The sequence below is a fragment of the Rhinolophus sinicus genome, chromosome 13 (assembly GCF_057876585.1).
Source record: "Rhinolophus sinicus isolate RSI-liver-muscle chromosome 13, RSI-T2T, whole genome shotgun sequence".
Taxonomy (NCBI): Eukaryota; Metazoa; Chordata; class Mammalia; order Chiroptera; family Rhinolophidae; genus Rhinolophus; species Rhinolophus sinicus.
The window spans coordinates 2,595,696-2,608,352 of NC_142513.1; the positions used below are offsets into that span (position 1 = coordinate 2,595,696).

At 48.5% G+C, this 12,657-nt stretch overlaps 1 protein-coding gene across 1 annotated transcript in view; it reads right to left on the minus strand.

Annotated features, from left to right (window-relative positions):
- The window catches only part of CDH26 (cadherin 26), a 38,957-nt gene extending 27,021 nt beyond the window's left edge, over window positions 1-11,936 (minus strand). The window contains exons 1-2 of the mRNA XM_074317674.2: window positions 11,720-11,936; window positions 985-1,041 (exon numbers count right to left, since the gene is read on the minus strand). Coding sequence (XP_074173775.2) covers window positions 985-1,041; window positions 11,720-11,779 — 117 coding nt within the window. The 5' untranslated portion in view covers window positions 11,780-11,936. The remainder of the gene's footprint in view (window positions 1-984; window positions 1,042-11,719) is intronic.
- Window positions 11,937-12,657: the final 721 nt, after the last annotated feature.

Genomic DNA, 12,657 nt, shown 5'->3' on the forward strand with positions numbered 1-12,657 from the left:
GATGAGAAGGAGGTGGGTGGTGATGCTTGCGGGCACTGGGCTAGCCCTTGGGAGGAATTCTCTTTCTCATCCTCACAACAGCCTTCAATGCTGAGAAATTCCAAGTGCCTGTTCTCGTAATAACTCTGGTAATTTCTGCACGGAGGGGCATGTGCCACCCAATGGTTTTACATGGTTCATGAAGTAATTTTAGGGGCTGTGCAGACATAGCATTAAGGAGCATTACTTATTATGTGCTTACGCCTGTCCCGTGGTAGACATGCAAATAGCTGTTGAATGAATGAGAGAGTTATTCCCTCTCTATGTCTCTGTCTTTCTGAAATCATTGATGAGAACATCTCCATTCAGTGCTGATAGGTCTGTAATGCCTCTCTGTCTGCCAATCTCCCTTGTAACAGAGGCAGAAAGAGACAGACTCAGACATTGGGCTCAGAGATTTGTCAGGCAAGAGAATATAGACAGACGTTAACACGGTGGCTTTGTCTGTATTCTATTTATGTATGTACTGTACAGTTGCCGTCTATTACAATTGAACCTGGTTCGTAGCCACATTCATTTCTATCCAGAAAAATGTACATTTAAAAGAAATAATAACTTAGTTAGAAAGTGAGTTTATCACAAGAACAACAGGGAGGAAATGGTCCTAAGGGGGCGTGAGGATGGTGGTTGGTTTGCTGCCCCACACCCACACACTGGAAATATTAAGTCCACTGTATTTTTATTCCGTAAAGGAGAAAATGGCGTGGATAAACCTCTGGGCTGATTTTTGATGCTCGCAGATTGCTCATCCTGTAATTAGACATCAAAGCACCATCTGCAGTTCTCGGGCAGTCCCTCAAGATTCTAAACGCCCACATCTAGTTACTAATTCATTTCCTGCCAACCAAACATCGACAGGGCACTAAAAAACGTGGAATTGCAATCCAGTGTCTAAGCAAAGCGAAGTCTCACTTGGTTTATTCAGAAACTGACTTCCAAACCCACCTGTGTTTGATTAGTAAGATCATCATTTTCTTGTTGGAAGCTGTTGATCATGTTGACCTTAAAAATAAAAATGACATGAATTAGTGGGGAATATACTTGTCAGAATCAGGTAGAAACTGCCTGAAGTCACACAGACCTTCCAGAACTCGAGTGGAAAAAAGAATGTCTGCATTTTGTTTGATAAATATAATTTCTTGTTCTTCATGCCTCCGTTCATCCTGTTTCCCCGAAAATAAGACCAGGTCTTATATTAATTTTTGCTCCAAAAGACGTATTAGGGTTTATGTTCAGGGGATGTCATCCCGAAAAATCATGCTAGGGCTTATTTTCCGGTTAGGTCTTATTTTCGGGAAAACATGGTAACTACCACTTCTCTTTTGTAACTACAGAACTGACAAAGGAATTCTGACCTGGCGTTACCAGTGGTGGGGCATTTAAAACCATAACATTCTACTGTTACATTAATTAACAAAGCAGGACAGCAAGCTGTCTGTTCAGGACAAGCAGAGACAGTGCCACTCTTCAAACTAAATGGAACTTTTAAAAATAGGGTTATTTTTCATAAAATGGGTATTTATATTAACACGTAATGGGTTTATTATTGTTATATTTAATGAATTGAGAAACAGGTTTAAAATTTCCCCATCTAAAATAAAGTACCAGTAAATATAGCCCTCATAAGCAAAAGCTCTCTGGATTCTCAATAAAGTTTTCTCCCCCATCACATTATAGAAACATTATGTAAACCTTTTAAAAGGTGTCCTCTTTGGACTAACTGCTTAAAATTGGCAGGGATGGGAAATATAATAAGGGCACTTACAAAATTATTTCAGCCATTATACTCGTAAGTTTCTAGTCTTTTTGCATCACCCAGACAAGTGAATTTCCAAGGTGTGCATACACAGATGGGAAATCACACACACACACACACATACACACACACGCACGTGCAGACACGCACACACAACAACGTGGAATTTCAGGCGTCTCCTGCAAAGTGTCGTCGTTCACCATTTCAAACCTTTTCTTCAGCAGCCTAGCCAGCTCCTATGTAACTACCGCTGTGCCATTTATGTGCTATCACAGCAAAATAAACTTCCAGCGCTTTCGTGTTGAAAGGACCCTCAAAGACACCCTGTCTCACACCTTCATTTACCGAAGGAGAAACTGAGGCTGGAGAGGAGATGAAACCCCAGTGCCGTCCTCACCTTTGCAGTCCACCAGCTCTGTTGTTCTGGAATGAGGCAGTTGAGTGAATTAATCAGGCAGAGCATAAATGCTAACATTTTATTAAGATAACTAGATTCAGAATTTTCCAGATTAAAAAAGCAGCAGCAATAACAATACTATAGCTGGAAAAACAGAAAGACACAGACATATGGACACACCGGCTCAGCTGTTACTGTGCCAAGCCCTTCCGTGCGTTTCCTCATTTACTTTCACAAGCTCCAGGACAGGTTAGTACAAATCCAAGCTCCCTTTTCAGGGGAAGAAATGAGGCTTAACAAGGTTAAGTTAAAACCCTAATGCCTGGGTCACACCGCAGATCAGCTCAATCTGAACCTCTGGGGGTGGCATCCAGATATTGGGACTTTTCCAGCTCCCGGGAAGAGTCCAACTTACGACAGTGTGAGAACCAAGGTCAGGTAGTTAGCCGAGAGCCTCAGCCAGAAGTGGACCAGCCTGGGTTAGGATGCTAAGCAGCCCAATCGGGGCGCACAGCCTTCACCCTTACCACGCACTGCCTCCTGGCCTGGGGGGCGTTACAGGGGACAACTCGACAGCAATGTAACAGCCCCAGGACTCTCCCTCCCAACTGTACAAAGCTGCTCACCACCAACAAACATGTGCAGTGTTAACTCCATCCACTAAGTACGAATGGAACAAGCCCTGATTTCTCTAATCTTGATTCCACTGTCTGTATTTTCATTTCAGCAGTTGCAACTGGTGGGCTGTGTGTGTGGGTGGGTGGATGGGGGAGGTTTTCATCCATCCCCATTGGTTTGCTCAAATTGTCTTGACAGTGTTATAAAAGGGACAACAGGCCCAAAATGGAGTCACATGTGCTCCACCCCACATCTCCAAACCAAGGCTTAATACCTAACTTAATTATGGTTTCAACCTCACCCAGAAATGGAACCTTGAACCAATCAGTCTGGAATGAGCTGCTTAGCAGTAGTGAGGTCATCTGCCTGGTAGACCCCCTGACCCCCGCCATCCCCTAATGGAAGGTGACCTTGCCAGTGTAACTTCCTTGTCCCGCCCCCTTCTGCCTAGAAAGCCTTTCATCTGTCCAGCTCCTCTAGGCTTCTTTCTGTCTGCGAGATGGGAGGTTGCCCGATTCATGGATTGCTGAATAAAGCCAACAAGACTTTTATAATTTACTGAGTTGAATTTTGTTTTTTAACAGATTTGGTGGCAGTGGTAGGATCTGAAGGAAACTTCTGATGGCTTCAGGGACAAGAAACACAGGCGCTAGTATCCCTGATCCCTTTGAGTTCTCTGTCTTTCTCGCCACTTCCGAGTGCTGTGGGTAAGTTCCTCTCGGTAATGGCTCCACTCCCTTTGTGTGGGCTCCCAGTCTAGTTGGCTTTCCAGTCCTGGATTCACGGGTCAGTCTGGACTGACAGAAGGCCCTGACAGAGTGCCAGTCCTCAGCCCTTGGTTAGCTCCCAGTCAGGGCTTCGTGGGTCAGCCTGAGCTGGGAGATGGTCCCACCAGAACCCTAGTCCCTAGCCCTTGGTTCACCCAAAGTCCCCATTTGTTGGGGTCTGCTGGTTCAGTCCGCAGCTCCATGTTGGGAACTGCTGGTGGCGTGTACCGAAGGCCATCCCTTGGCCGGTCGCAGTGACGTCTCTCTGACCACTGCTGGTGTGTTGATGCAGTGTGCACATATGGTAAAGGCTATTGCTAATGGGAATCACATAGGCTCAAAGGCAAAAGTTGGTCGGCACCGCTCAAGCACATAGAAGCTCTTAGAGCGTTCATCGCTTAACGCTAAGACTCTGAGTTGGGATAAGTTGGTCACACAACGAGTTAGACTGACACAGATCACACACCGACCACAAGAAAATGTTCATGCCATGAGGTATATTCATTCAGATATTGGGACTTTTCCCAATGTCTTCCCTCACACAGTCCCCAGCCCAGCGACACATCCCTCTTAGGTGTTAAATTGGCTACAAGAAACCCAAGCTGAGCTAAAATGGAATGCTTACGTTCCAAAGAGTGGAGTATGCCACCATCAGGCGCCTATACTTATTTTAACTATGGTCCCAGAAGCTACAAACAAACACCTACAAAAATGGCAAAATCTTTCTAAAGACAGCCTAGAATTACAATGGCCATTACAAGGAATGTCCCAGTTAGTCAAGAGCGTTCACTGAAGAAGTGTCTTGAAAGCAAGGGATCCCAAATCAAACAAACAGAATGGGACACCTATTTTAATGGGTGTGCAGAAGCTTCCAGAAGCCTTCAATAGCCCCAAAATAGCTTCACTGAAGAATCTGTTACAAAAGGCTAATGAAAAATTAAAGACACAAGAGGCACCTAAACAAAAGACAATAAGACTGACATGACTCGTGCCACCCCCTCTATCCTGTACCTGAGTTCTCATGGCCTAATCCTCCCTCTGAACTGCCTTTCCTCTCAGAAGAGACCACTAAACACCTGCCTACTAAATAAGACGACCGAGACTGCGGGTGACCCCTCTCCAGGTATCTTTCACTCCTTGGTCAAACACCAAACTAAGGGCCATGATTAAGGAATTTTCTAAACCCAGGGATGATCCCCCAAAGTTTCCCCAAGAATTTGGAGTCTTTATCGGGGCCTGTGACTCTGGGCTGCCAGGTCTTTACCAGCTTATGCATGTGGCCCCTGGTCTCCCTTTAAGTACCAGAAAAGCTTGCAATACAGCCACTGAGCTTCTAAGAGATTCTGACTCTTCCCTGTCCACAATGACTGGCGTATCATTCAGACATGCAAACAAAAGGAGGGGCACTTTGGCTGACCTAAGGCCTAGTCGAGCTCTCCTTCAGCATTCTGAGTCCCTCACATAAACGATGTCAGCCAGTTTACTCTTGATTGTAAATGGATTATCTCCTGATATTAACGGATTGATAAAAAGGCAAAAATAGGTTGGGAGGTCACCGGGATGACTGAACTCGTAACCACAGCTGAATACTTGGAAAGGACTTTGGAACAAGACCATAAACAAAAGTCTGCCCAGCTGTTAGCCTCTTAGCTGCACAGCTTCACAGCCAGACAACAAAACAAACACCTGGGCTGCCAGGTTGCACCCTCCTAGGGGTCCATCTGAAAATGCTGGCCCCCGAGGTCAGGGTCCCTTTTGTAATCAATGGGGATACTGGATAAAAGATTCTCCTCAAAGGTCTTGGTCAAATTCTTTAATGTCAACTCAAATGCTCCATGTCGGCCCCCAGTAGAGGCCCCACAGGGGTCCCTCCGAGAGCTGACAGGACTCCCGGAGGCTCTTGGTAAACTGTGGCCAGTAATTCCCTTAAACAGCCAAGGGAAAGTGAAAATGAAAATGGATGAGAAACCTGCCAAATTCTGACAGATATCAGAGCTACACTCTCTACTTTACACCCCATTCTTACAGGATAGCCAACTCCTTGGAGGGAAGAAGAAGTTTCCATAGTGGGGGTATCTAATAAAATTCAGAGAGTTTTTATCTCGGTCAGTACAAATACTCTGGGTCCTCTCACTGAAAAACACTCCTTTCTGCTGTGATCTGTATATACTAGGTAGAGATCTTTCTAAATTCAAGGGGCTAAGACATTTTGTCTCCAAGGGAGACCTCACCTTAGAATTTCCTAAGTAACCTGAACCTGATCTTTTATGTTCCTTATACTCTATTCTTGGTATAGAAGAGGAAGAATCCCAGCAAAAAAAAAAAATCCCTAATGTCATCGACGTGCCTGGAGATGTGTGGGCTACCTTTAATATTGACACCGAGAGAATAAAAAGTGCAGAACCTACAAAATTGCAGATAGACATAACTAAACCTCCCCAATTGCCTCTGTGTCCATGAAATTGCAAAACCAGAACAGGCCCCACCCACAGAGAAGAAGACCTGACCCTCCAGGGCTGACCAGCCCCCGTAACACGTAACACACCGGTCAGGCCCATCCAGATATGTAGAGGGCGGGGTTGGCGACTCATCCAGGACGTGAGAGCTTTTCACAAAACAGTTATTCCCCATTTCCCAGTTGTTCCAAACCCGAACCCCCTCTTGTTACAAATGCCACCAGACTCAAGATGTTTCACCGTTGTAGACCCTGTGCGGCCTTCTGCAGCAAGCCTGGGGACCCCAGTGGCCAGTAGTGACTTGCCTTTACGTGGAACAATCAACAGTGTTCCTGGACGGTCAGGCTGCAGAGGTTCTCTGCGGCCCTGTCTGGTTTCTGCCAAGGGCTCCGCCAAGATGCAAGACCCTCCCGTTTCCTGCAAAATCAACCCTTCCAAGCGGGTACGCGACCTCTTGCTATACTCAGTTACCAAGCAGGTGCCCACAAAGGGTGCCTCCCTGTGTAGCAGCAGTCAGCTGGGAGAGGGCATAAGGCCTCTAAGGAGAGGCTACAGTTATCTCTGGACACTTCATTACCTCGGTCACCAGCAGCCGCTTTGTGGGGTTGGCTGGCTGGCTGGCTGACAGTGTGTCGTGCGGGAGACCCTGCTCGCTGCACCATTTGTCATGCAGGGCGGCCTGCGGGGTCTCTGCTCCCGCTCCCCACACAAGAACGCAGGATATGGTGAGGCCAAAAAGGAACACCCACGGAGCCATAAGTAGGGGAGTCATACCACTATATTCTCTCTGGCAGCACTATACTCTCACTGGAGGCTGGATCCACACTGTCCGCAAACCGCCATCCACGCTTGCCAGCCCAGCCGCCATCTTCTTGCTAGCCCCCATCCTTTCTCTCTGCTAGCGTAGCCACAGCAGTTATATTAGTGGCCAATGGCTCACTGGTTACAGCTGACGGCCAACTAGCCACAGCTGATGGCCATGCAATCACAGTTGGCCATTTACTACCTGAGCCAGCACCTGTCTATGTGAGGCTGAGAGCCTGGAAACTACTTTTTGGGGTTCTGTCCCCACACAGTGGGTTCCTAGTTTTGCTCTGTCGGCCTCCCCACTGTGAACTCACTAAAATTTCGGATCCTGCATGTGTCCCTTGGGAAGAGAAACGTGTGCAGGCCTTTGTGAGCCTAGAACAACACCGAGGAGCTGCCTGCCAAGGGCTGCCTGACCACAGACCCCGCGTCCTCATGCAGGGAGCGAGCCAGGCTCGAGCAAGAACATGGCAGTGAATGTGGGCCTAGTCCTGTGACCGTGCACTTGAGTCAGTGACCTCGCTGCCTTAGGCTGTAGCTGCAGCTGCAGTGAGAACCTGCAGTGAACTCGACCCTAGGAAATGACATTGATTTACAAACTCTGCACACTGGCCAAAGTCCCCGTAATTCTGGAATGACTCAGCACTTCCCTGTAAGCTGACCCACCTGTGAGATCTTCCTGCCTCCACCCCTTTCTGCACCTGTCACAATGCAGCTCTTTTCCTCCTACTGCGTTACTCCCCCTGCCCCATCAGGGCAGGTCCTGCGACTGCTGTGAGGTGAAAATGTCCTTTTTCATGACACCCCGTCCTGATTTACAAGACACTCGTTTGACTGAGCCTGATCTAATTCTGTCTGTTCATGGGTCTTAATGTGGACATAAAAAAGGATATTTCCAAGCTGGCTTTGCTGTCGCGACCCAATGTGAACTACTGGACAGGGTCAGTACCCCCAACAAGCAGGGTTCCGGGCCCTTCTCCAAATATGCCAGAGGACAAACAGGTAATATTTAAACTCCAGCCACTCTGCCTCTGGGGTCGTCCATGATTTGAGGGTGTTACGGAAACAAAGGGGTTTGCTTACGACCACTGAGACCCCACCCCAAAGTGGACAACAAGTAAATGAACTTCCTCAAAACTGAGGCTCACACAAAAAAGACTGAAGGGGAGTGGCAGGGGAGTGGCCGGCTGACGTCCAGGAAGAGGCAGCAGCAGCAGACCCCACACAGGATGTGTGCGGCACACATGGGTGAGGTCCATGCCGCTTCTGGAAAAAGCGACCCCTTGTTACCAGACTTGGGCCACCCTGCTGTCCTTGCAACATGGCAGCAGTCTGCTCTGGAATCAGAGAAGTCATGACGGCAAACGGGGTGTAAATTTAGTGAGCACTCGGGGTACAGGAAACCCAAGACGGCCGCTCGGATCTCCAGGCTGCCTGGCAAACCCGTTTTTTGGGTTTTTGCATTCTTTTAGCCACCCTGGTGCATTTCAGGTGACTCCAATTACCATGTATCCCCGAAAATAAGACCTAACTGGAATACAAGCCCTAGCATGATTTTTCAGGATGACATCCCCTGAACATAAGCCCTAATGCGTCTTTTGGAGCACAACTTAATATAAGACCCAGTCTTATTTTCAGGGAAACACGGTATGAATAAACACTGGTGGGGAGACGTCTCTAAAACTGTGAGAGCAGTTTACCACCAGTGTCTGAACTGTCAGGCCCATAATCCCGGGAAAACTGCTTTTGTTCCGAAAGGCCCCCCAGCCTCTCTGGCCCCTGAGAACGCGGGCAGCCAGACTTCACTCACCTCCCACCGAAGCCGGGCCGCCAGTGTGCTCTCGTTACTGTGCGGGCTTTCCTGCTGGGCTAAAGCCCTCCCTGGCCACAAGGCTGGTGCCCTCCCAGTGGCAAAGAAATTGTGAAAAACATGTTCCCCACTCGTACTAAACCTTCCACAATCTCCATAACCAAGGTACCCAAGAAAAAAATTAATCCTTTCTTAGAAGCATTCATGATGAGTTCATCATTATATTAAAAAAAAAAAAATGCTGAGAACTTGAGGTCAACGGACCCCACTTCACGGGGCAAATCATACAAGCCTCAGTGAAAACCTACAAACTTCTTAGAAGTGTCACTGTCACTATCACTCTCAATCATCAGAGAATGAATAGGCTTCTCAAACGCAGAATCTCTAGACTTGCAGAACGGCAGGCATCCCTGGCCCCCGGCATCCCTGGCCCCCAGTCGTAAACGCTCCACATGAGAGAGTCACCGGCAGACCAGTATCTACTGGCAGACAACCTTCTGTGGACACCTGTCATCTCGCACTAATGGGACCAGCTACTGTAAGTCTTCAGGGCCCATCATAAGCAGCTTCAGGAAGCTTTCCAATCCTGGTTCAAAGGGTTCTACCGATCACAGTCTGGAGCCTGGTCACAGGGTATTCTGGAAACATCATTGAGGAAGGTAGCCCTCGAACCCTGTTGGAAGGGACCTCACCAAGTGCTCCTGACCTCTGACACTGCTGCCGAGTAGAAAGCACTGAGCCTCGGGCACACATCTCCCAGCTGTAGGAGGCTCCATCTGATACCTGGTCCTGGACAGATGCAGGACGCCTCCAAATCAAATCATCGAGGAAGAGAGTTGCTGGCATCCAGGTAGACTGCTCCCAGCCAAGACGCTGCACCCAGGCTTCTTACTTTAACTCAACATGAAAGTCTTTCTTCTCCTTCTTTCCTTTACTCTGCCATTGGCCTGGGAAGGTAACGCCACCACCCATATGTCCGAGGCCATTGCTAAGGGGGTAACCTTTGGGACTGCTGGATTTGTCACCAACAACTCCTACCTGCCCATGATGCTAGAGACCCCTGGTCCTCCATGCGACCAGTTTCTCCTCTACTCCCAGTCACCATAAACTACAATCCACCCCCACTGGAATTTAAAGTCCAGCTCTTAGATCCAGAACCTACAGTGTCTTGCTTTTACTTTCCAATTATAGCTGTACTTGCCCAACTAGACATAACTGCCTGCCTCCCTCGCCCCCTCACCCCCATGTGCTCATAATTATCTAGATCAGATCTGCCCCCACCATGGAGAGGACTCACCAGCAGTGCCCATCTTTGTGAGGAATTTAGAACAACTTTGTATTTCAGACTAGAAGATCAACTTTTCGAACACGCTGGAAACCTAACTGACTCCTGGCTTAACGGGGCAAGTACATCTATTCGTGCAAATGAATCCATTAGCGGTGCCACCTTAGAGGGAGTGCTGTATGTCCCCACAGCATCTCTCTTTGTGCTGGCTGTCATTCTCCTTGGGCCTAGGAATGCCCCGATGGCTGGCCCATACCCAGGCAGTATCCCTTGGTATCTAACTGGGGCCCCCCTGTTAGACCTCACTGGTCAGCTGCCTTGAACTTATATCACTGAGTCATACCGGGTGGCGTTCCTGACTCAGTACCCACTTCCTTGGCCAGTCTCCCTGCCCCTGGTGAGAGGTGAGTACAGTGAGCGTGGCATCAGGCCCCTCCCCTTCACTCGTGAAAGTATCCAGACGTGCTGCTAAAGCAATGGCCGCCCCACAAAAACCGAGACTCTCTGGCCCAGGTTGCTGTTGATAACAGGACAGGCCCTGAGTGTCTTTTCGCTGAGCAAGGACATTTCGGTGCTCCAGCCAATGCCACCTGGCACCCCTGGATTCACACCGCTGGGGAAGTTGAGACTTCGCTGAACAAGACACTTGGCTTAAGAAAGTGACTCCTTCAGCAGGGCCTTTCTTTGACTGATTTGATTTTGATTGGTGTGGATCCTGAGGACCACGGTTCAGAAACACACCCAGACACTGGGAATCGTCCGTGTAGAGTAACCATAGCAGTCTGCTTCTGCACTGTATTCTCTCCCAGGCGTCACGTGCATGTTTGCAGCTGCTACCCACCAAGCAAATGATCTCCCAAAGACCAGAACATCAGAGAAGGGGTGAAGAGAATGAGCAACTTCAAGAATATCAACCCAAAATCATGACCTGGGAACTCCACAGAGTCAGCTAAAACCGGGAGCGCTCAGAGCAGCAGCTGGGAGTGCAGCCAGCGCCTTACATTTTGATCACATCTGTCAGGCTGAGAGTCTGATCAAAAGGGAGGAACAGTTAAAAAAGAGACCACAGGCCCCGAATGAGCTCAGCCCCACATCACCAAACTGAGCCTTGACTTAAGTTTCAGCCGCCCCCAGAAGTGGAACCTTGAGCCCGTCAGCCTGGAATGAGCTGCTCAGCCCTAGTGCGGTGTCTGCCCGATAGACCCCTGCCATCCCCTAAGGGAATGACCTTCCCACATCGGCCCTTTGCCAGTGTAAGTTCCTCATTCTATCCCTCTGCCTTTCGTTTGTCCAGCTCCTCAGGGCTCCTTTCTGTTTGCTGCATGGAATGCTGCCCAATTCATGAATCGCTGAATAAAGCCAATAAGACCTTTGTCATTTACCGATTTGAATTTTGTTCTTGAACAACATACACAATTGAGATTTTCTCGGTCTGATGTACATAAGTATCTTGGAACACTTGCGTGTGTTGCTATAAATCTAAGTGAAAATAGTGTGTGCTGTACACAGCAGTTTTGAGATGAGTGTCATCAGCCTGCCCCACTACCCCCTCCCAAACACACTGTGACCCTAAACCCTCCTTTGTGTAACTTCTGGCGCCTCCACTGCTGCACCGTGCTGTAAATAACCAGCCCCCTTGCTCCCACCTCGCCAGCCTCCATCAGCTCACACTCAGCCCCCCCCCCAACCCCCTTTATCCTACAAGGAGCAGAAGCAGCTTGAGCTGTGCTTTCCATCCCCACAGGCATCCCACGCACCCAGGTGTGGGTACCAGTCCCGCTTACCTGGGGCAGCAGCAACAGCACTAGGAGAAGCTGCAGTAACCTGTGGACTCTGGCGCTCATGTCCGCAGGGGGGGAGGGGATGCCTGAGATGTCCCTGAGCGTGACACTGACAGCCAGCCCTCTGGGCTGTGGTCTCACCCAGAGCCAGGCACTGTCCTTTCCTGCTAGGAACTGCTCCTCAATCACTCTCCGGTCACTTTGTCCCAGGGGTTCTCATCTCAACTTTCTCCTCCCCTCTCCCTGGCTGTTTTGTGTGTATCGGGGTGGGGCTGGCAGAGACTTAAGCTTTAACCTCCGAAGCCAGAAGCAGTTCCTAGGAAGGGAGTGGACAGAAATAAAAGCACCCTAACCACACGTGCACACAGATACCAGCCGGAATCTGACCCAGGGAGTTAGGGCTCAGTCACGGGACCATGAAACCAGCAAACTAGCATGTGGGAAAGCGGGGCTCTGTTTCTTTGTGTTTAGTTTCTAAGTAGGACAGCCAATGATCTCTTTCTGTAGCAGAATATTTTAATGACTATTTCCTATATCCCCTCTCCTTTGTAACAAAAGAACTGGAAAAGGACTCCAAGAAAGGATAACTTTATTAATGAGGAGAAAAAAAAAAGAGAGAAAGAAAAAGAAAAAAAAGGAACCACCTTTTACTTTCCAAAGCACTAACAATCTTTATCCTAACCATGTCTTGGGGCTGTGGGATTTACAGACTTTTTCAACCAAAATCTCTCGTAAGCTTAGATGAGTCTGTCAGAGTTTGGGATGAAAGTAGGAGGGAGGGAGGATGGGAAAGACATTCCCTGTGAGAGGGTCTCTGTACCAACCCGAGGGTCTTGCATTAGAATTCTGAACAAAAAGGACAAGTTGGGATCCTACTAGATCAAGTTTAAAACAAAATCTGAGCTCCATAAGCCCGGTTACCTTACCATATTCCCTTGGTA